This window comes from Xiphophorus maculatus, chromosome 11, assembly GCF_002775205.1.
Source record: "Xiphophorus maculatus strain JP 163 A chromosome 11, X_maculatus-5.0-male, whole genome shotgun sequence".
Taxonomy (NCBI): domain Eukaryota; kingdom Metazoa; phylum Chordata; class Actinopteri; order Cyprinodontiformes; family Poeciliidae; genus Xiphophorus; species Xiphophorus maculatus.
In genome coordinates this window covers 18,621,775-18,642,908 of record NC_036453.1, presented here as the reverse complement: position 1 = coordinate 18,642,908, position 21,134 = coordinate 18,621,775, and the positions used below count along the sequence as shown (strand labels likewise).

General features: G+C 38.7%; 3 protein-coding genes across 7 annotated transcripts; 1 reads left to right on the top strand and 2 right to left on the bottom strand.

Annotated features, from left to right (window-relative positions):
• The first annotated feature begins 300 nt into the window (after positions 1-300).
• nfrkb (nuclear factor related to kappaB binding protein) lies at positions 301-12,162 on the top strand. 4 transcript variants are annotated; one of them, XM_014471312.2, is made up of 26 exons: positions 301-406; positions 791-932; positions 1,024-1,225; positions 1,983-2,110; positions 2,206-2,377; positions 2,874-2,978; positions 3,069-3,142; positions 3,222-3,303; positions 3,391-3,586; positions 3,694-3,805; positions 3,890-4,016; positions 4,733-4,810; positions 4,898-4,974; positions 5,076-5,122; positions 5,206-5,266; positions 5,351-5,525; positions 5,645-5,751; positions 5,913-6,036; positions 6,283-6,362; positions 6,997-7,193; positions 7,283-7,556; positions 8,410-8,589; positions 8,722-9,453; positions 10,406-10,509; positions 10,632-10,767; positions 11,647-12,162. In XM_014471312.2, the coding sequence occupies exons 2-26, from the start codon at positions 807-809 to the stop codon at positions 11,782-11,784; spliced, it is 3,834 nt and encodes a 1,277-aa protein (XP_014326798.1). In that variant the 5' UTR covers positions 301-406; positions 791-806; the 3' UTR covers positions 11,785-12,162. The 4 variants fall into 4 exon arrangements, with proteins under 4 accessions (XP_014326798.1, XP_023197893.1, XP_023197892.1 ...); XM_023342125.1 differs by having other exon boundaries at positions 10,629-10,767; XM_023342124.1 differs by having other exon boundaries at positions 5,645-5,799.
• tmem45b (transmembrane protein 45B) lies at positions 12,162-17,753 on the bottom strand. The gene is made up of 6 exons (XM_014471311.2): positions 17,665-17,753; positions 16,724-16,921; positions 15,768-15,980; positions 15,501-15,685; positions 14,383-14,525; positions 12,162-12,417 (listed from the first exon to the last, which is right to left on the bottom strand). The coding sequence occupies exons 2-6, from the start codon at positions 16,911-16,913 to the stop codon at positions 12,306-12,308; spliced, it is 843 nt and encodes a 280-aa protein (XP_014326797.1). The 5' UTR covers positions 16,914-16,921; positions 17,665-17,753; the 3' UTR covers positions 12,162-12,305.
• A 145-nt stretch (positions 17,754-17,898) lies between these two features.
• LOC102232628 (guanine nucleotide-binding protein G(I)/G(S)/G(O) subunit gamma-8) lies at positions 17,899-20,342 on the bottom strand. Of its 2 annotated transcripts, XM_023342128.1 has the most exons (3): positions 20,164-20,342; positions 19,468-19,572; positions 17,899-18,492 (listed from the first exon to the last, which is right to left on the bottom strand). In XM_023342128.1, exons 2-3 carry the CDS (start codon positions 19,549-19,551, stop codon positions 18,364-18,366), a joined length of 213 nt encoding a protein of 70 aa, XP_023197896.1. In that variant the 5' UTR covers positions 19,552-19,572; positions 20,164-20,342; the 3' UTR covers positions 17,899-18,363. The 2 variants fall into 2 exon arrangements, with proteins under 2 accessions (XP_023197896.1, XP_005805891.2); XM_005805834.2 differs by lacking the exon at positions 20,164-20,342 and having other exon boundaries at positions 19,468-19,699.
• Positions 20,343-21,134: the final 792 nt, after the last annotated feature.

Genomic DNA, 21,134 nt, shown 5'->3' with positions numbered 1-21,134 from the left:
CAGAGGTGTTGAAGAGGGTGCTGAACAAAAAGTAAAAGGGTGAAATATTATATAGGCTTGTGTAATAATTTAAAGAAAGGCCAAATACTACTTAAAATTGCCTAGCTAATGTTTTGTAGGAACATTATTTAGTTAAATGGTTTTAGTAAAGTTTATATTTAAACTCGGTCGAAAATAATAAGAACAATATTAAAATCCTAATGAACTGATCAGCAAACCACTAAACATTTTACAGCGAAAAACTAGTTTTATCTTATCACATTTCGTGTGGAAATGAACGTATGTCTTTACAGTCAATTTCCTCTTGGGGCAGCAGCGGGCACGTTTAGCATTCATTTCCAGTAGAACAAAAAAGGAGTGCAACAGGGAAATAGTTCCCTATTATTCCAAAAACAAACGTTAAAAGGTAAGACAGATTTACTTTCTGTTTTCGCTTATATATTACATTGCCTTTAGTTAAAAATGTACACCAAACGAATCATGCCTGTACTAACTGGTAAAGTTAAAACGTAAGCGTTGTGTGTTTTTTTTCTTTTTAAATTAAGGTTAGCTTACATCTGTGCTGCTAGGTCACTATTAACAGTCAGATTAGCTTCACTTTATTTCGGAAAGGGTTGTACACCCGCAGACTGCTCTGACATTGGAGAATGGCTTTGATAAATTATTTTTCCACCTCGTTGTAAAACCATGAGCGTTCGTAGGCAGAAACAGTGAACGATTAGTTACAGAAGGCAAAGAAGGAAGAAGATCAGAAAGACCTTGTGGTCGTCTTGTATTTTTCTGTTTGAAGCTTGGTGCAGAGAGGAATGGATCCGCTTGAACACATGCTGACAGACCCTCTGGAGCCTAAAGAGGAAGACGGAAGACAAATTACTGAGGAGTGTTTGCTTGGGAACTGTAAAGTGGACCTCCCAGAGGTTCTGCTGGAGGATGTAAGATTTTGGATATCTAGAACCTGGAACACATTTGCAGATAAAGATGTTGGCGCTTTTGCAAGCATGTTTTTGTTTCCTTTTTCCACAGCCTGACATTTTTTTCTCTGTGCTGAGTGAAAACACTTGGGATGAAGTACTGACAGACTCCCAGAGACAACATCTGCAACAGTTTCTGCCACAGTTTCCTGACAACAACACAGAGGAGCAGGATCGTACCATCAGGGAGTTGTTCAACAACACCAACTTTAACTTTGGGAATCCACTTCATCTTGCACAGAGGCTGTTCAGAGGTGCTGTTCTTAAACTTTTCTATTGCATTTACACCTGCTTTGTTGCCCCCAAGCTTGTTCAGTTATTGAATTATTTAGTTTCAGAACTTTATTGTGTGCAGGAGAGTCTACAATATTATCAGTTAATCATTTGTCCACCTTTTTCTTATTGTTATGGTTGAACAAACGTAAAATAATGATAAATTTAATGCATATATGTTAGCATTTTCTTTTGATTTATGCACTTATTAAATACCTAGACCAATAGGCATTTAATACCTATTGGTACTAAAAACCTTTCACATTAAGCCATTTTTTTAACAACCAGTGAAAATATACAAAATGATTGCACATCAAACAGAACTTAATTCATCGGGGGGGGGGGGGTTGTTGTTTCTTTTTTTTGGTTCTTGTCAATTATGCTGATTTTTCAATAAATATTTCGATATGGCATTCATTTATGTAATTATTAAAAGCATTGGTCTTCAAACTGAAACATAGTGTTAGGTCTAATTGGTGATATTTTGAAGACAAATTATTGTCTAAAGTGATAAATATTCACATTTTTCAGACAAAGTTTGAATATTTCTGGGTTATAAATGATGCTTTGTTTTCCATTTAATTTGGGAAATCTTGAATGTATGTAATATAACAAAAGGTTATAGTACACCTTTGTTATGATATGTGGCATCATCATACCTACCACATCTCTGTTGAAATGTAACTAAATGAGCCTTTACTCCTCTTCCTGATTACAATCCTGATCTTCTTCATCTAGATGGTTACTTCAATCCAGAGGTGGTCAAGTATAGACAGTTGTGTGCCAAATCCCAAAGGAAGCGCCAGCTGCATTCCCTTCAGCAGTATTACCACAGACTCTTGAAGCAGATTCTTGTTTCCAGAAAGGTTCAGATATTTATTTTGCATAGTAACAATTTATTTGCGTTTCGCCCACATCTTATTTCTTCAGCTTACAAGTCTTTTTATTGTCTTTGGATAAGGAGCTGCTCGACTTTGCAGTTCAGAACAGTCTGGACTTTCCACCCAAACGACGGCTGCCAAACAGGACTCAGCCTGAGACACGGGAGTCGAGAGTAAGAAGAAGACTGAGCCGCATCCTGAAGGACGTCAAAGTTGAGTGTGAGGACAGCAATGCTTCCTCTGATGACGAAGGTCTGTCTTTTGTTTGAGATCTATCATGCAGACAGTATTTACCTGCATACAAGTTGAAATTTGTGTAAGAATAAGTGTGAGAACATAAACAGCATAGAAAAAAAATTGATATCTTTATTATTTCCTAATCCAACTCTCTAAAAATTTTTATTTTAGCAATTTCTTTGCCTGTTCATTAACGCATCTGTATATCCGTCCATCTGTCTGTCTGTATCCACCCATCCATAAAAATTTCTCCCATAAATTTATTGAGAACCTTTGGATTTCTGCTTTAAAAATGCTAAAAAGAGGCAACTCCAGAAATTTGAATCTGGAAATATTTTCAAAACTCTGTCAGAACGTTGTCACCTCAGGGCTCAATACAATTAAACTGAATTTTGATTTCTTATTTCATAAACTGAATGAAACTGAAAACACCCAACAGCAGAAAATGAATATAGTCATAAAATATTTTGTTGACCATCGCTTTTCTGTTTTCCACCACCATATATCTTAGACGTGTCAGTGTGGAATCCAGCCCCTCAGTCTCCGTCTTCTCCCACTCCTACCATCTCACTCAGAGTTCTTCCTAGCCTCTCTACACCAGACATGAAGATTACAGGTCAGTGAGTTTTTGCCTTAAAGGTGACAGCAATGCTTCAAGCCGAAAATGCGTGCCCCAGTGTTCAAGATAATGTTTTTCTTTTTACAGAAAAAGTAGAATTAGGGGAAATGGATTTAAAAGTCATGCTGCATCACCATCGTGAGAAAAGGAAACGCCAGCCAGTAGGTTATGATTTGAGGAGAAAAATTTGCAGGATTTAAACTTTCCTTGTGTATGTTATGACTATTTTGGTGTCTTAAGGATCATCCAGACTTGATAACCTCTGATATCCACCTTGGGGATGTTCTCTCAAGAGCAAACATTGGTCGGAAGGGAGCTTTGCGTAAGTAAATCTGCTTAAAGCAAACTGCTCTTCCTTTAGGATTTTCACTCAGACCTGACCTCTCTTTTTTTTTTTTTTATCAATCAGCACTTTTTGATTTGTTGCTTCCCAAGAAGAAGATGAGAGATGAGAGAAAGAAAAAGAAACTCAAGGCGATAAAAGTGGAATCTGAGGATCCTTGTGAAATTCTGACTCCTTCAGACTCCTGCTCAGCACCACCAGTGAATATCATCAACTCTTTGCCAGAGGCGCCTTCCACACCTCTAGCCAACATCAAGGAGGAGTGAGTCTAGTTCCTCGAGACCATCCTGAAGCTTTTAACTGTTGCTTTGAATCTGAGTCTTGGATTGTTTATTATTATTATTATTATTATTATTATTATTATTGCAGAATTGTGGAGGAAGCTCAAAGCAGCCCTGTTGCAGTTGAGGAAATAACCGCCAGTTTCTTCAGCTTGTTGGAAAGCATCTTCAGAGCAGAGGGTCCTGCCAGTACCTTGATGGTGCGTCCTCATGTTAAAGTGCCACTTTAACATGAAATACAATCAATTGTGTTACCACATAGCTAATATGTCTTCATCTCTCAGTTGGAGGAAAAGGTTCAGACTTGGCAGTCCTCTCCAGCCAGTTCGCTCAACACCTGGTTTTCATCTGCCTCATGCTGGTCAGACCTAGTTCTTCAAGCTCTGCAGTTTCTTGCAGGAGAGACTAAAGGTAAACTATAATCAACACTGGAGCGAGCTGAAATAGTACATTTTGCACTCATTTTTATTTTAAAGCACATCTGAACCTACATAATTTTTATTTTTATTGTAAGCCTTATTACTCCCATCAGAAAAGTGGTTTTAAAGACGAAAGTTTAAAACTTTCACGTTTTAGTGGATTTTCTTTAATTCACACAGGGTTAAAATCAACAGGTTTTTTTAAAACCTGGTCTAATTAACTAGTCTTAGTATCTGACAATAACACTTTTCTCCAGGAGACATTTGATTTGTCCCTGTTGGACGCTGCAAGTTTCAGTACGTGTTGATTTTAAAGGTGGAAGTTTCTTTTCTGCAACTTGGTAAAGAATATTTATACAAATATTGCAGGAATATTTGTGTACATATTTATACCTGGCTATGTAATCTTTACCCACAATGAGTTAAAACTTGTCACCCAGTTCTTGTTCAAAATGATTGAAGATGAATGTCGTATAGTCGCTCTGTCCTTCAAAAGTGGAAAAAGAACTGTTGAAGTTAATAATTAAAAGCTGAAGATATAACATTATTCATAAATGTTAAAAGGACAACATTTTTATGGTGCTGGAATTGGAATCGAACCAACAACTCTCCTATTGCAAAACGACTTTGTCCTTGATTAATGTACCGGTATTTAAACTTCTGACGGGAATGTAAGAAGTAAAATTTCTCACTTTTTTTGTCGATCAGATGGCATGATGGCGCTCCCTAGTGGCTTTTCTCCGTTTGTGGAGTTTGTCGATGATTTTCAGCAGTGGAGATGGATCGGTAAGGCGGCTCGTTTAATGTCTTACCTTCTTGATGGTTGTGTTTTGTGTCCAGAATGTTTGGATTCAAACCAGTGGTTTCTTTCAGGCCCCACTCAGGACACAGAAAAGGACCTCATTGCGCTCTGTCAACTCTGGCTGGACTCCAAAGACTTCGTTGTCAAAGTTGTACAAATATTCAGTTTTAGTTTAAAGTAGTTATAATTTTCAGATTTTCACTTTATATAACACTGTTTCTTTGTTTCTATTATTACTTTTCTATATAGACAGAGAATGAAGACCTGTTGGAGCTTACGTCCCCCACTCCCAAACTGTGAGCCTTTAAACATGTTACTGTATTTTGTGGGGGTTTTTTTGCAGCGTCAAAATAACTGTTTATTGCCTTTACTATTGCAGTTCAACTGATTATGTGGTGCGGCCGAGCACCGGAGATGAGAAACAAGTGTTTCAAGTTCAGGTTTGTGCGTGCTGCTGCAGTACTTGCACTATTTCACACCTAATCTCGACGTAAGCTCTCTAAATTTTATGTTTTGTCCAATAGGAGCAGCAGCGATATAACCAGCCTCACAAAGCCTTTACCTTCAGGATGCATGGCTTCGAGTCCGTGGTGGGGCCAGTTAAAGGCGTGTTTGATAAGGAAATGTCCTTAAATAAAGCCAGAGAACACACACTGCTTCGCTCTGACCGACCACCATACGTCACCATCCTCTCTCTGGGTTAGAAATCTTTTATGCTATCACGCAGGAACAGTATGCTGGGTTTTTTTAATTTTTAAAGAACATTACTGAAAACCAATCCTGCCTCTATTTATCTTTTTTTATTTATTTTTTTTCAGTTCGGGATGCAGCTGCCCGGTTACCCAATGGAGAGGGAACAAGGGCGGAAATCTGTGAACTTTTAAAAGATTCCCAGTTCCTTGCTCCAGATGTCACAAGCGCACAAGTACTGCTATTGTTTTCCTCTATTATCCTGCTTTTTCGCTTGAGTAATGTAAGGGTTTGCGGGTTTGCATAACTTATTTGTTCACTTTGTAGAAATGGATGCTGACTTTGCATTAGACTTCCTGGTTTTACCTGTTAATAGACAGCTTGTCTTCCCTTTAGGTGAACACAGTTGTCAGCGGGGCTCTGGACAGACTTCACTATGAGAAGGATCCCTGTGTGAAGTACGACATCGGCCGCAAACTGTGGATTTACCTGCATCGCCTCCGCAGTCAGGAAGAGTTCGGTAAGCAGGAATCTGCTTTAGAAAAGCACATTTTAACTAACTACATTATAACTAGTGATTGTATAATAACTAGTTATATAATACATAACTAGTACAATTTTGAAAATTGAAAGTTATATACTGGAAATATGTATGTCTGTTTTGCTTTTTATAAAGCTATTTACCAGATTGGTGTACAAGTTTTAGTCATTTCTGCTTCCTGAGCTCAAATCAGCGTGAGGTCATAATGTTCTCTGCTTCATTCAGAGAGGATCCATCAGGCTCAAGCTGCGGCTGCAAAAGCAAGAAAAGCTCAGCAGCAAAAACCCAAACCAGCATCTAAACCGGTGAGTTCACTGCCTAAAATGTATTAAATAAAAATGGTCTGCATTTGGTTTTTTACTCTTAAGTAACTACTTTTTGACTTGACCCACTGTTGGGAAAATAAGCACTTTTGAGCATTTTTTGATTTACCAGCATGATTGGGAAATATAAGGGAAAAAAACTTAGCTCCATTCACTTCCTGTCAACTTACCAGCCTCCTTGTTTCTGCTGAAGAAGAGTATCCCCACAGCATGATTCTTCCACTGCTGTGTTTCACCATAGGGATGATGTGTGGTGTTAGTTTATCGTCACGCATAGCATATTGAAACAAAAAACTAGCTCTCATCTGAGCAGAGAGCCTTATTCCACTTTGGCAGAGACTCCAAACAGGACTTCTTTCAATAATAGTTTTCTTCTTGCCTCTCCTTCACTAAAGCTGTATTTGTGAAGTGAATGACTAATAATTCTCCCACCTGAGCTTTGGATCTCTGCAGGTTGGTGTTGGCCTATCACATAAAACTTATTGAAGCAATTGAAGTTTGCTTTGTGAAAAAATCCAAGGGCGTTTTATCGCTTTATCACTTATCATTTGACTAATTAATTTCGTTTTTTTGCTTGTAGTTGTAAAAGAAGGTCATATTTGTATTCATATTGTAGAAGTCTGGAAGTAAAGATGGAAGCAGCAAAACACCCGGATCTCTGGAGGCCGGACTGGACCTGGGCTGTAATTCCATGTCTCCAGTCCCAACAACTCCCACCCCAAACACTCCTGGAACCCCCAAATCACCTCTACATCTCTCTGCTACCACACCAACAAAGACCGGAGTTCCAGACACGCTGAAAACCAGCCCAGGGTCAGTCAGACTGAAGCTTTTCTTTTGTTCAGTACTTTGATTTCATCTGTCCAGTTTGAATGTGCATCTTCTTTTTCTCTCTCTGGCAGCGTTCTCCTCGTCTCTCCTCCATCGCTGCCTCAGCTGGGAACGATCCTACCCACGAGTCAGGCTTGTCCGCCGGCCTCCCAGCCAGTAACTTCCCAGCAGGCAGCTCGGATAGTGAGCCACCTGGCGGCGGGCTCCCTCCCTCAGGTCCGGGTCGTTTCCACTCAGCCCAGCGGTCTGGGTCCATCAGCAGCCGCTCAGCAGGCCACTCTGGTGCATCAGACATCGCACCAGATCCGGATGCCTGTGTCCATGGCAGCCAAGGGCATTTCACAGGTACGTTAAACACAGAGGATTAACTGTTTGGCTCCTACTTTTTTACATTTTAAAAAGGAAACAAAACAGGTTAAATCCCGTATATAAAAAATGTATTTGGGTAAATTACTTGCAAATATACCATGCAGATCTGAGTGAAAGAGAATTGTAGTTTCAGTTAAAATGAACACCAGATTTCTGCAGACACTATTTGTTCTGCAACGGGCACAAATAGCTCTATAATTATACGTACATAGAGGCGGGTCTTCACCTACATGCTTTTATAAAGCGCCATTTAATCATCGTCAGTCTTGGGTTGAGCTATTTTAGGAACTGATCTGATCTCTGCATTACAAGCAAGAACAAACTGTGATTGCTAAACATTAAGCATCAGCAGTAAGCTCCCTGCATCTGTCACCAAGTATGTTTTGCTTTTTTTGTGTCCCGTCTGGCAGTGTGGTACTCAGAATTGTTGTCCTTGTGTCAAGGTGAGGCCCAACAGATTTACTTTCTCAAGCGAAGCATTGCAGAGTTTGCTATGATTCTTCACTTGATGTATATATATAACATTATTAGAAATTGCTTTGGGTTTATTTCAAATGTAATGGAGACAGAAGTAATCTAATTAGAAAAAAGAGTTAATCCCAGTCAATCCAGCAAGCTGTGAAGAGGTTTGTTAGAGAACATGAAAATCAAGACTAGTGATGAGTTAATGTCCACTTCAATCTATCTGATCAATACCAATAAAGCACATTGAAGTTTTTAACTGTGTTGTGACAAAACACAGTGACATTCCAGAAATATAAACATTTATCAAGAAGCTGTACTTTTTTTTTAACAGTACATATATATATTATTTTCTCTTGTGCAATAGGCTGTTGTTTCCGTGCCTCTAAGAAGTCCGTCTGGTAGCAGTCCTGTCCAGGTTCCAACCAGTCTCTCTGTGTCGGCTATTAATGTGACCAAACCTCAGACCGGTTCTCCAGGTAGCCCCGCTAACAACCCCACTCCTCCAGCTGTGCTGCAAGGTGTCACCTCCCCGAACATCAAACAGGTAAAGAACTTTATTCCGGCATGCAAGGCTGAGGTTTTGATTGAAAATGCTGGTTATGAATCCAAAATCCATATACCTAAACAAAGAAAGTTTGTGATTTCTGAGTTAAAGTTTCATCTGCTGCTGTTTCAGGTTTCCATCACTGGGCAGCTGGGAATGAAGACTCCAGGTGGAGGAGGAATTCCAATAACTGCAACAAACTTGCGTATCCAGGGTAAAGATGTCCTCCGTCTCCCCCCATCCTCCATCACCACCGATGCTAAAGGCCAAACAGTGCTGCGGATAACCCCCGACATGATGGCCACTCTTGCCAAATCTCCGGTCGCGACTGTAAAGCTCACCTCTGACTTCCTGGGCGGGGCCGCCTCCGGCAGCAAGAGCATATCAGCCACGCTCCACGTAGCACCGCCTCACCCTTCACCATCACCTGCCTCCGCTACCCCACCCAGCACCGCGGAGGCGCAGTCGGCTAAATCGGGCTCCGTCGCCTCCACCTTGCTGAAAGCTGGAGGAGAAACAGCCATAAGGCTGATGCCGACTTTGGCCGTCAGCGTGGCCGACCAAAAATCCAGGACCTTCTCCACCGTGGCATCCCCAGACAAGAGCAGCGCAACCATCCGCATAATGCCCGGCCTTGGGGTCATTCCCCAGAAACAGGGTCAGACCATCACCATGACAACCGCCAGTGGCAGCAAACCACTAGCAGCGTCTACATGTGGCAACATAGTGACCATGGCAGCCAGCGTTGTGGCTGGAGCTAAAGGCATCACCGTGGCTCCCGCAGCCTCCGGTTCACCGCTGTCTTTGGGAGTGACTACCGCGACTGTGAGACAAGTCCCTGCTTCGGTTGTTACAACACAAACGGTAAGAAAATGTCCGTCTGAAGGTAAAACTGAATGTCTTTCACCAAAAGAATGTTAGTCTAAGGTTCTAAAGTGTTCAAAATCCTTAAACATATCACACACTTCAGTGTGTTTAATTGGAATTTTATGTGGAAAAACCAACAAAAAGTACAGCATCATTGTGAAAGGGATGGAAAAGGATACACAAATGTCAGTTTTTTTGTTAGCTTGTTTTTTACAAATTAAAATCTGAAGTGTAATGTGAAGTCCCGTCGTGCTTTCTTCACTTTGATACCCCAAAATAAAATTTTATATTGTAAAACAATACCGAAAGCACCGCACTTTTCAGATTCTTGGTTGGCAAAGAAATTTCAAATCTTGTATCACTTTCATTCCTTGTCACAAATCGTGTTTGTCAAACGAAAAATAAACTAGTTACATTTGTCTGTTGAAATGTCTAAAAAATTGAAGGTGTATGAATTCTTTTGTAATCAGCACCAAATGTTTTGAGCATTTATTTTCCCACCAACTTTACCAATGCGGTGCTTCATCTTTTTGTGAGGTGAGCCAAGTTAAACTTCTGTGGCCAAAGGTTTTTATTGAAAAAGGTTTTTATTGAAAAACCTTTGGCCACAGCTGCAGAAGGAGGAGTCATATAATCACTTTCTAGAAGAATGGAGTAATTCTCACAGAGAGCTATCAATTTTCTTTTATTTTTTTTTTAGATATTTTGTTTCAACTCGACTATAAAAATCTCATCGCCAATGTTTTGAAGATTACTTACACTGAAACCTGAGCTGTTAGGAACTGAGATGATCTCTGATTACATTTAATTATAATGCATAGGGACTCTTGCTGCAAATACTAATTTTGCTAGGGGAGTTACTGATTTCTTCAGTAGCAGTTATTTTAAATGATCCACCCAGCTGACGCGGGGGAGTTTATATTTTCTTTGCTGTGATTGCGATCGGTAGGGAAAGCTACCTGCCCGGATCACTGTGCACTCCGTCCTCAACCAACCCCTGAAGAGCAAGAGTGTGGTGACGACTCCGATAGTCAAAGGGAACCTCAATACAAAGTGAGTCCGTTTAGTGCCGATTCTGGTTGAGTTTAAATAAAAAACAAATCTTTCTTCAGCCTGAGATTTTTTCTCTTTATACTTTATTCTTAACATGACTTAATTGTTTTTTTCCTTAGCAGTATCAGCAGCCTGGGTAGGAACATCATCCTAACCACGGTGCCTGCAGGCACAAAGCTAATAGCGGGGAACAAGCCGGTCAGTTTCGTTACCGCACAACAATTCCAGCAGCTTCAGCAACAAGGCCAGGCAACACAGGTTAGTATGGGCCATTAAACACAATGACTTTATTCCAGAAAACTGTTTGGCACATTATGGAGAATGTTGTAATAATTTTCATTATTAATCCATCAACAAATGTTTTTGAAAAATTTATTATGTTAAGCAGCTTATTTTTCTTTCTTTTCTTGTTATTTTGTTATCCAAATTTGGCATCTATGAATGTAAAAGTATTATTTTATTAGCTCTGATCAGATTTTATCCATTAACATTGGGTAAGTAAGTAAAAAATTATATGCTTGGTTGTAGAAATGTTTGCACATTAATGTACAGTAACTGGAAAATACTAGAAAAGACTATTAACTTTTCTAGTCTAAAATTTTCCTCAGGCTTTTATTTTATGGAATTGTAGCAGAGAAAATAACATCATTAAAAATAACTTGGTGACTTTGTCTTGAGTGGCTCATCATGTTCAAACATCTGCTTATTGTCACCAGGCATGAAAATACTCCAGTACTTCACACAACTACTGCTCATAAAATCTTGATGGTTTATCTAAAACATTGAAGTATGGACACTCTATCCACTAATATTCTTTTTTATTATTATTTATGTAGTTAGGATACTCCTAATAAATGACTAGAGCCGAACTCTTCTAAATTAGGTAGCACCTAAACACAAGAGTTGTGTTCTCTTAACATATTTATTGATAAGGATTATGTGCCAACTGAACAGATCAAATCGCTATGACAACTAGTCAAGGCAGCCGTATTTTGACACGCACATCAAAAGCTTACAAAACTCATTTATGCCGTATGCTTTGATTCTGAATGCGTTTCACTCACATTTTGTTTTCTTATCTGATTAAATGAAAGTTATCCAGGATGTGTTTAGGCTCACCAAATTAAATCTCCTCAGGTTCGGATCCAAACGGTCCCGACTCAGCAGCTCCAGCACGTGGCAGCCAGTTCCCCCAAACCCGTTTCAACAGTGGTTGTCACGACAGCACCACCACCTAAATGTACACCCGATCCTCCACCCGCTCCTCAGCAATGACCTGACCAGCGATACGTGTTACTGTGAGGGTTTGTATGAGATTGACATGTTTTCTGTTTGAGAATATTGACATATTTAAGGTATTTTCTGAAATGTTTTCTCCTTTACGATCTCCACATTGTTATTCTAAATTATTTGGAAGCAGAGTGATTAAAAAGTTAGACCCTTTGATTTCCAGACATTTGCTACTGAGAGTAATTTGAATGAGTTTGTCATTTGAAAATTTCATAAATCAGATATGGTTGGATTTATTTGAATGTTGTGATTCGTGTTCTTCTGCAAGGTGATGTATTTAAAAACAGATCATAATGTTTCATGGTTTTCCCAATTTTTTAAAATCTTTTTCCTAAAGAACAAATAAACCACACTAATATTTAAGTTTGTCTTTTATTTCAAAAAGATAGTTTATTTGGCCAAACATCTGGCTTGTTCAAACATATGAAGCATTATTTTCTCATTAACACATAATGAAATGAAATTTTGATTTAAAACAGAAAATAGAGAGAGCAGAAACCATTGTTTTACTCTTCATCCGACTCTTCAAGTAAAGCTTTCTGAGAGCTGGTCTTAGAGGAAGTGTTTCGCATTCCGATCTCTATATCCCGTCCTTTTGCTGAGAATCTTGTTGTGGTACTGTTGGAACAAAGATAAAGGCAAGGCAGTTTATTTTTATAACATTTTCAGCAACGAGGCAATTCAAAGCGCCTCACATGATTTTACTTTGCCATAATAGTGGCAAAGTAAGAGGACAAAATGACAGGTTGAAAGTGACTATAGTTAATGATACACCAGTTAATGATCAAAGGCAGCTCTAAGCAAATTGATTTTTATTGTTAAAGAAACACAATCCCCTAATAAAAAAATCATATTTTATAAATGACTGGCTTTAAGATTCCAAATAAGTCACTCAAACTGAGAGGAAATGATACATTTAACACTTTCTGGAGATGAATCAAAAATAAATCAGATTTATTCCCAAGACTTGATTGCCAAAATATAGCTAGCATTAATTTTACTTTGGAAACTCTAAAAGTGCACACCTATGGTAAAAACTAAGTGTGCTTTTATTTCTTGGGTTTTGTCAGTGCAGACTGACTGTAGGTAGTCAGTGGCGCAAAAGTAGGCAGTGTCTTTTTAAAATGTCCACCCAATACTACACCGTCCTTAGAAATAAAACCTCTGGAAAAATGGGAAGACACAGGCTAAACAATCACAGTGAAGTTTTATAGGGGCATTAAAATAAATGTGTCGTGACATTCAGTGGCACCCAGTGGGTTTGATATCAGACAGAATGGATCAGGAGAGGAACCACAGACCCGTCAGAACCTAAAGAACCAGACATCAGTCTCTACATCCCTCAATCATTTCCTGATATTATTTCACCATTTTACTAATGTGGGTTGCCAGTTTGGATAAGGCTTCCTATCAAGCTAGAAGAATGATGGAAAACATGCTGACAAAATGCCTCAGACCTGCAGACACAGGCTAACAGAAGCGGCTCTTTGGCTCACTTGTACAAGTTTATGTCCGGGGGGGGGCGCCGGTGAGATGTTCGCATCCACCTCAAAAATATGCAGTTGCGCCGTAGGTAGTAATGTGCCTTTTGTACCAAACTTTATATTGATTCACTTGAATGCAGAATTCAGACCTTATTTAGCAATTAACTTTTTAATTCATCCTCTTTGTGGAACTTCTCATTGACTGTCTACTGAATGTCTGTCAAGTCAGGAGTCTTTTTACCTGATGTGGGAGTTTTCATCCGCTGTAAACCATAATCATTCAACAGACAGAAACTTACTTTGATCTATATGGAATCTATCTGAAGATTATTCATAATCAAAATTAGTCACACACACCTTTGTGAAGTAGAATTTTTTTAGTAAATTTGAAAAGATGGAGGGCTCCAAGACCAACCTGGCTTTAAAAGAAAAGTGATTGCATCCACCTTTATAAATAACAGAAACATGGAGTCTTCTCTAGCAGAAAATACTCAGGGAGAATCTTTGGCTGCCAGTTTGTGGCATTAAACTCAAGTGAATGTGGGTTATAGATCAACAACCAAAAGGACAACAGCAAATGAGAATGTGCCAAAATTCCTGTAACAGTGATGTAATGACATTGTTATCATAAACGCTTGATGCGTCTATACCACTACTGTGTGTGGGGGGGGGGGGGGAAAAGATCCACTGGTCTCGTTCCCACAAACAACTTTGTAAACACTCTGCCCATTTCTTCCATTGTTCAAGTACTTTTTGTGCTGATGTAATCAAAGTCATTTTCATGCTGCATTCCAGCACCGGTTAATCTTGATGATGGCAACTTAGAGCCAAATGGCTCTTAACTGCTGGTATAGTGTCTTCTTATGATCAAGCAACTCCACTAATACTAAATTTAAAACAGAAATCTGCAAATATTTTGATAAAAAGAGACACCTGGATGTTATGCATCTGTTCAAAAAAAATCTCTTGATTCAGTTTGTGAGGAAACCATCGAAAAAAAAGTAAGTGTATTCCAAATACTTTATTCTGTTCTGCAGCCACTATTACTTAACTATTCAACATTTTAAATCCTGCAAAGGTTGATAGATGAGATACTTACAACCAAACTATGGAGGCGGTGCAAGAGACCAAAATTAGAGACAGCGCTAAATGCCAGCAGAAGCACATCGTGACGAACATCATGTTGTCATGTAGTTTCAGGTCCCACGTGTCTCCATTTAAGGGGTAAAGAACAACTCCAATCTGGAACAACAAAAGGAGCCAATAAGACAACATTTACATATCAGATTTAGTTAGGTTAGAGGCAAAATTACAGCTGAATTTAACAAGCATGCTTGGATTAGAATCGTCTATGTTCCGCACTGACCCTCCATAAAACAAACCGTTTGGGGTGAAAAACATCTTAAAACAGGTAATTTGTCAGTTATAAATGTTTTCACTTTCTGAATGAATACCTTCTAGTTCTACTGTAAAGTGATATCAATGTACTGAGTACAATGATACAATCATTGTAGCCCTTTATAGCTTATCACTGATCTACAACGTCTTACAATGGCATCCGTAACTCTTGAACTTCCTTGTGTTCGTCATTTTAAAGCTACATACTTTATATGTACAGTATGTTGCTTTAAAATACAATAAAGCTGCATACTTTATTGTATTATTGTATTGTATTCTGTTGTGATTTCATGTGACAAACTTTCTTTTAGGCCTTTACAAACCTCTTGTTTGTAAAGGTTTTTGTTTCCTTTACAAATTAAAGTGAAAAGTCTTCAGCACCTCTGAGTTAGTATGTCAGAATTATCTTTTGTTTTGGCCTCTAGATTTTTGAACATTTACACACTACCATGTTTGCCTATTCATCTTCGCAAAAATCACTAAAGCCAAGTCAGAGTCGAATATACTTTGATCTAAACTTAATTTAGTTTTCATCTCATTTGGTTTCTTTCCACATGTTTGATTAAATTACAACACAGATGGATTCTATTTACAGGTGCCTCAATAGGTTGCACTGGATATTTATTTAGGAGTATCCAAGAAAAGAGTTGAACACAAATGATTAAAATACAATAAAGTTATATGTAATGTGACAAAAGAAAGGTTGAAAAGTTCTAGGTGTGTGAATACTTTTTCAAATTCCCCATAAATTAGCAAGATAAGCCAGACACTAAATAATACAAATAGTTAGACAAGACAAAATCTCCTTTCTCGGATCACCTGGTAGAACCAAGAACCCTGCAGGATGAACATGTCTGCCCTGAACAGCTCCAGAAGAATGTTGTTTCTTATGAAGACCTCCAGCATGGTGCTGGCCGATCCAGTGAAGACGGCAAACAGCAGCAGGGTATGGATGTGAGCATCCAGGGGCTCCCGGCCGTGCACATGGTACAAGAAGAGAAATCCTGAGTGATCCAAATGAAATCGTGTAACACAGATCAGAGACGAGCAATGAAAAGCAAAAAAAAAAAAAAAGAAGTTATTTACCTTCAACAAAAAGAGCCAAGGAGAGAGCAAGGCGATCGACACCAACCGGCACCCGTTTGGTTGTTACGCTGGCAATCAGTGCTATTCCTGAGATCCCAAAGAACAAATACATGGTGCTGTGCTGCCAGTTCATCAGCTTGACCCATGAGGCGTTCTCCCGATCATAGAGGCGGGCGTGTGGACCGTCCACAACAAACTGCTCCACCATCATACCTGTCACAGTCAAAACAACATGCAAATCAGATGAAGGGGCAATGTAGCATTTTGTGATGTAGCAACCGCAAGCTTCACCATGTTACATTTGGGATATGATGTTACAAACCAACATCATATCCCAGCTGAAGGAAAGTCATACTTGGTTTTCAACCTTTTTTTTTCTTTTTCCAGACAATACTCAGTTTAATCCCCTTTACTTTTAAATCAAAAAATAAAATCAGTCAAAGAGCCGTTGCCAACTAAAGAGAAGCTGCAAGTCAAAGAATCGTCTGATGTAACAGTTCTAGTTGCATTTAACAAATTTGGACTTTGGGGAAGAATGGCAAGACTGGAAGACATATAAAAGAATGAGCTGTGGTCAGATGAGCCAAATAATGTGTGAACCTAAAAATCAACACCACAACTCAATCTGAATATACCTAATATTCCTAATGGTGAAACAGCAGAAAAAGGCAGAGTTTTTTCCATCATAGCCATGGCTGTATCCTGTAGAATGTTCTCTACCCAATCTGACTGATCTATTTTGCAAAAAAGGAGCAAAAAACGTTCAATTCAAAAAAAAAACTGCAGCTGTAATTGCCTCAAATTGATTGAAAACAAATACCAGGATTTTTAGATTTTGTTTCCCTGCAGCTTCAGAACTTCATGTTGGTCTATCACATAAAATCCAAATAAAATACATCAAACGTGTATTTTATTTGGACTGTAAGCAATTAGGGTGGGTTTGAAGGGAAACTGACCGACAAATGATGCAAAGACTTGGAATCCTCCTTCAACGTATTCCATCCTCCTTAAGAAAGGAGGCATGCCCTGTCTTCCTTTGGGTTGGCTCGTCCTCCAGTAGTGTAGGAGGACATGCTTCACTGTTAGCCAGAAGCCATACAACAGGAAAAAAGTGCCTGGTATAGCATGTCCTCCAAAATTGGCCATTGTTTGGCCTGAAAACAAAAGAAATGAAGTTTTGCTTAGTCATGTCACACGCAAACGCAACTGTTTTTTTTGTTTGTTTTTTTTATTTAGGTCAGTTTATCTCCTCTGCCATAAAAACCATTCAGCTCGGAGAAGTTAAGTTATAAAACTCACTAATCTGCTTAAACAACAGCATCTGGCAATGGGAAACCCACATTCCTCAGATGTTTAATGTCATAGGACAGGTGTTTAATTTATAAATACAGTCAGGCATATCCTGCATCATACCCAAACAGGAAGAGTTTATTTACAGCCATGATAGTCTCTTATTTGTCTTGCAAAACTGGCATTCAAATCTCACGGTTTTTTTTTTTTTTTTGCTTCAGAGGCAGAGCTTAAAAAATAAATAAATAAAACAAGATTCCAGACTAACATATTCCACTTTCTAGAAAACAATGGAAGGCAGTTAGCCTTCACTGCTTTTTTTTTTTTTTTTTTTTACACAGGTGTGATACTGGGCATACACTATGGGTGTGTACAGTCACCTACTGAGTCAGGTGGACAAGTTTTTCCTGATCAGCCTTGTTTGACAATACGTGACTTCTGCGTTACCAACATCTACTCTAATGCCAGCATCAAGAAACCTGAGCATAACAAGCACAAAGCAAAGCAAACGCTTTTTCCTATGTCAAGTGAGAAGCTGATTTTACATGAGATAAATGTTAACATAAACATCTCCTTTTACAATAATTAATGACCTAATTAAACATACCTTCTTCTCTCAGCTGTTTAATCCCCCCAAAAAAGCTTTTAGTTCTCCCTGCCGGTCAGATTCACACTGCGAGCTCCCTGCTCTGTGTAAACCGTGCACACCTGTTGTGTTTCTCCCCTAACCTGTACTGCCACAGCACATAACCACACCCCTCATTTGCAACAGCTTCAGTGAGCTGTAGCACATCCCTCTGAGACACCATCCAGGCAGGCAGCGCCTGCTCACAGCAGCTTGTTTACCCAGGCATTCATTTAACAACAAAAGCAGCGCGTGCCACCCGGAAACCCACTCAAGTTTTTGTGGTATTAGAAAAAATAAGTTTAAAGAAAATATATTTAGATAATTCTAGTAATTATCTAAATAAAGTTTAAACCCCCCCCCCCCTCATTTTTAGTTTTTGATAAACAGCTGGCACTGAATTAAAACAGCCAAGGCAGTTTGGAGAGATTTAGAGGAAATGACATGCATGCAGTGGAAACACAGATACATGATTTGGTTAATGTGTAAGCCGTGTGCACAAGGCAACAGTGTTGGGCTGTTCCAATGAACTTTGCACTCTTTTTCAATAAAATTTTATTGCCTCTATGTCATGCCGAAAAGACGGATCATTCATTCGCATCTGGAAAGTCACCCAAGATTGATTTAATTAGAAAGACAGTAATGCACAAAAAAAAAGTATTCTGCCGACTTTTCAAGGAATTAGAGTATGACACAGAATATCTTCTTCTCTCTGAAAGGGTTCTCCGATGAAGGGACAGGAGTCAGCAGAGGGTCTTCTTTAGCGTGAGATTCACAGTAGGACATCAGTTCTGCTGCTGCTTTGGATATCTGTGAAAAATACGTTGTTAAAATAGGACATTACTTTTGGATATACTTGGTTGCATTGATTTGACACTCATTTAATTTCATCAAGCATTGTGTGACAAGAATTACCTTTAAAAACATGTCTTACTTTGAATCTGTCGATATTTTTCACAGGATTATTCCGAAGATGTAGATAAATTGAATACTTTTGTCTTGTAGTGTCTTTTGATGACATTTACTGTAAAAAACTGAACTGAGCTAAATTGAATTTTAAAATTGTTTTAGTAAACAATATTGATTGCTTGGTATTTGCAGATTTTGTGAAAAAGAAAGTTTAAACTTTTAAAGCATAATACCACCCTAATTTGTGAAAGAAAAAACTTATCGTTTTCTGACTTAACCATATATGACAACAATTTTATCTTTTTATGTAACGTATCAAAACATTCAAGAACTACACAGTATTAGTTAGGTGTCATAAAAAATACTTTGTACATAATGGAATGATTCGTTTCAAGTTGATTTTTCGATGAGTTTTACACTTAAGGTTATCAAAATGAAAATGCTTTTTTATGTTTAAAAAAAAAGACAGAAGAATTTTGCAAGTGTTAAGCTATTCCTTCAGGAAACGTTAGGTTTGGTCAATCTATAGGGAATAGGGGGATTTTAACCACAGAGGATAAAATGCAGTTCAGGATCATTCAAAATGCTGCAATAGCATTTTAGTGCCAGATAAGCAGCTGTGATGTGACTACCAACTTCAGCATCATTGGTCAGCCAAGGTGTGTGGGCATGTTTTCCCACCGACTGAACAGCCATCCAAATGAGGAAACTTTAAAACTCAACTTTTTGCATCTCAGTTGCTCGTGCCACCACCTTAGGTAGTGAGCCATATCAAAAACCTGTCACTGAATACATAGGATAGACTTCGATGATGACTTATGCTGACGTAATTAAAGTATTGACTTTTGTTTGTAGTCCCATTAGGTGCTCACTCACCATCATCCTCTCTATGTTGACCTCCAGCTTCAGCTGCTCCACTGTCTTTCTTGCGTCTGCAATCTTGGCCATGTTGTTAGACATCTTCCACTTTGCCTCTGCAATCTGCCAGCAAATTAAAAAGTGCATTGCGGGCAGAAAAAGAAGAAAACTCTGAATCACATATAGTCAGCAACTCATGTGAAAAGCACATCTTAGAGTCTGTTTCAATTTGCTTGTTAATTCTGCTCCCTGGGTCTCAGCTGTGAGCGGTGCAGGGAGGGTCTCAAAGGAGGAGGGCAGGGGAGCAGAGGCAGAGCCCTCCCTGGGGGCGTCATCCGGCCACCCGGAGCAAATACATTTTACATTACCATGTTACTCTTAAAATACATGTATTTATGTTATATAGAGCCGATTTAGCTTAGTGCAATGCTTCCACTTTTGTTTTAATACAATGCTGGAGCTACGTTTGAATGAATTGTATTTAATATTAGAGTGCATCTAATAAAAGAATTAAAGAATTAAAGTTAATACGTACTGCTCACCACAAATAAGAAAACCATGTATTTAATGTATCAGTATACATGAAAGTCAGCAAAAACAACATCAATTGAATTGTTTTTAAGTCGATATCCTTTGATAAAAATACTGACAACAGTTAAATCGTTCAATTAATGTTTTTTTTCCCTCACAATAAAAAAAAAAAACTGTACTTACCACCAAGACAAATTGAGCAGCAGCTGGGTTCCTGCAATCAAATCACTCTTATCTTCAACAGGGTTCGCCACACACAATAACAGTAACAATGAAGTGAGAGTAATAGCAAAAGATGAAGAGGAGGAGGAAGGCTTCAGTAGGTTCCCTCCTTCAAACAATTAGCGCCGGTGGCTCTGCCTCCAGGATTGCCTCCATGCAGCCGCTAAAGGCAACCTGTGGTGCGACCTTCATCTTCTAAGTCTCCATTAGTCTCTCACCTGAGATGACAGCCGAGTTGAGACAGTGCAATAGTTGAAAAAATATAGAGGAATATTTTTGAACTAATAATGATATTATACCTAACAGCCAGACAAAAATTGACATTTGATAAGAAGAAAGGGAGATGGAAAATCTCAGGGAATTATTTCCATGACATTAATTTTCCTGTTGTACTACATTCCCAAAGGAAGGGTTAGGGTTTATGAAGAGTACGTAATATCTGGTTTCAATAGAATGTGTTTCTGGCTGTAACTACATTCCCTCAAAGGCTGCCAGTCTTCCCTGGCTGTTATTTCAAGGAGCAGCAGGGGGCAAAGTGACAGTATTATGGAGTTAAATGTCAAGTGCCTCATTAACATTTGTTTCCCCGTAGTAATTGGCTTCCCTTCATGAGGAATATGGAGACCTTATGAGTGAAAACAGCTACTGTTACCAAGAACCAAAATCCTAAATAAGGTAGTCGTGTGGTATTATTCATGCCTATATGGCTAGAATCTTATTTAATAACATCATGTCACTGTAAATATGTATTAACTTCTCGGTAATGCCGGTCAGGATACCTCTTGTCTCATACTGTTCACATGTGATTGTGACTGTGACTGCACAGCTTCAGCCTTAAAATCATTAAAAGATTTCTTAGTAACATAAGAGAAGCAGAACTTAAAAAGCATAAAAACTAAGTGCCAGTGGAAAGAACGTTATTGTCAATAAAC

What these genes read in the sequence shown, in the direction of transcription:
- nfrkb (XM_023342123.1), top strand. Translation starts at nt 807, where the DNA reads ATGGATCCGCTTGAACACATGCTGACAGACCCTCTGGAGCCTAAAGAG. An exon ending in ACGTCCCCCACTCCCAAACT is followed by an intron (nt 5,123 to 5,205) that starts GTGAGCCTTTAA and finishes TTACTATTGCAG; the next exon opens with TTCAACTGATTATGTGGTGC. An exon ending in CCGCAGTCAGGAAGAGTTCG is followed by an intron (nt 6,037 to 6,282) that starts GTAAGCAGGAAT and finishes TGCTTCATTCAG; the next exon opens with AGAGGATCCATCAGGCTCAA.
- tmem45b (XM_014471311.2), bottom strand. Translation starts at nt 16,913, where the DNA reads ATGGCCAATTTTGGAGGACATGCTATACCAGGCACTTTTTTCCTGTTG. An exon ending in AGGGTTCTTGGTTCTACCAG is followed by an intron (nt 14,526 to 15,500) that starts GTGATCCGAGAA and finishes TTGTTGTTCCAG; the next exon opens with ATTGGAGTTGTTCTTTACCC. An exon ending in ACCGCCTCCATAGTTTGGTT is followed by an intron (nt 12,418 to 14,382) that starts GTAAGTATCTCA and finishes TTGTTCCAACAG; the next exon opens with TACCACAACAAGATTCTCAG.
- LOC102232628 (XM_005805834.2), bottom strand. Translation starts at nt 19,596, where the DNA reads ATGCACTTTTTAATTTGCTGGCAGATTGCAGAGGCAAAGTGGAAGATG. An exon ending in TCAACATAGAGAGGATGATG is followed by an intron (nt 18,493 to 19,467) that starts GTGAGTGAGCAC and finishes TATTTTTCACAG; the next exon opens with ATATCCAAAGCAGCAGCAGA.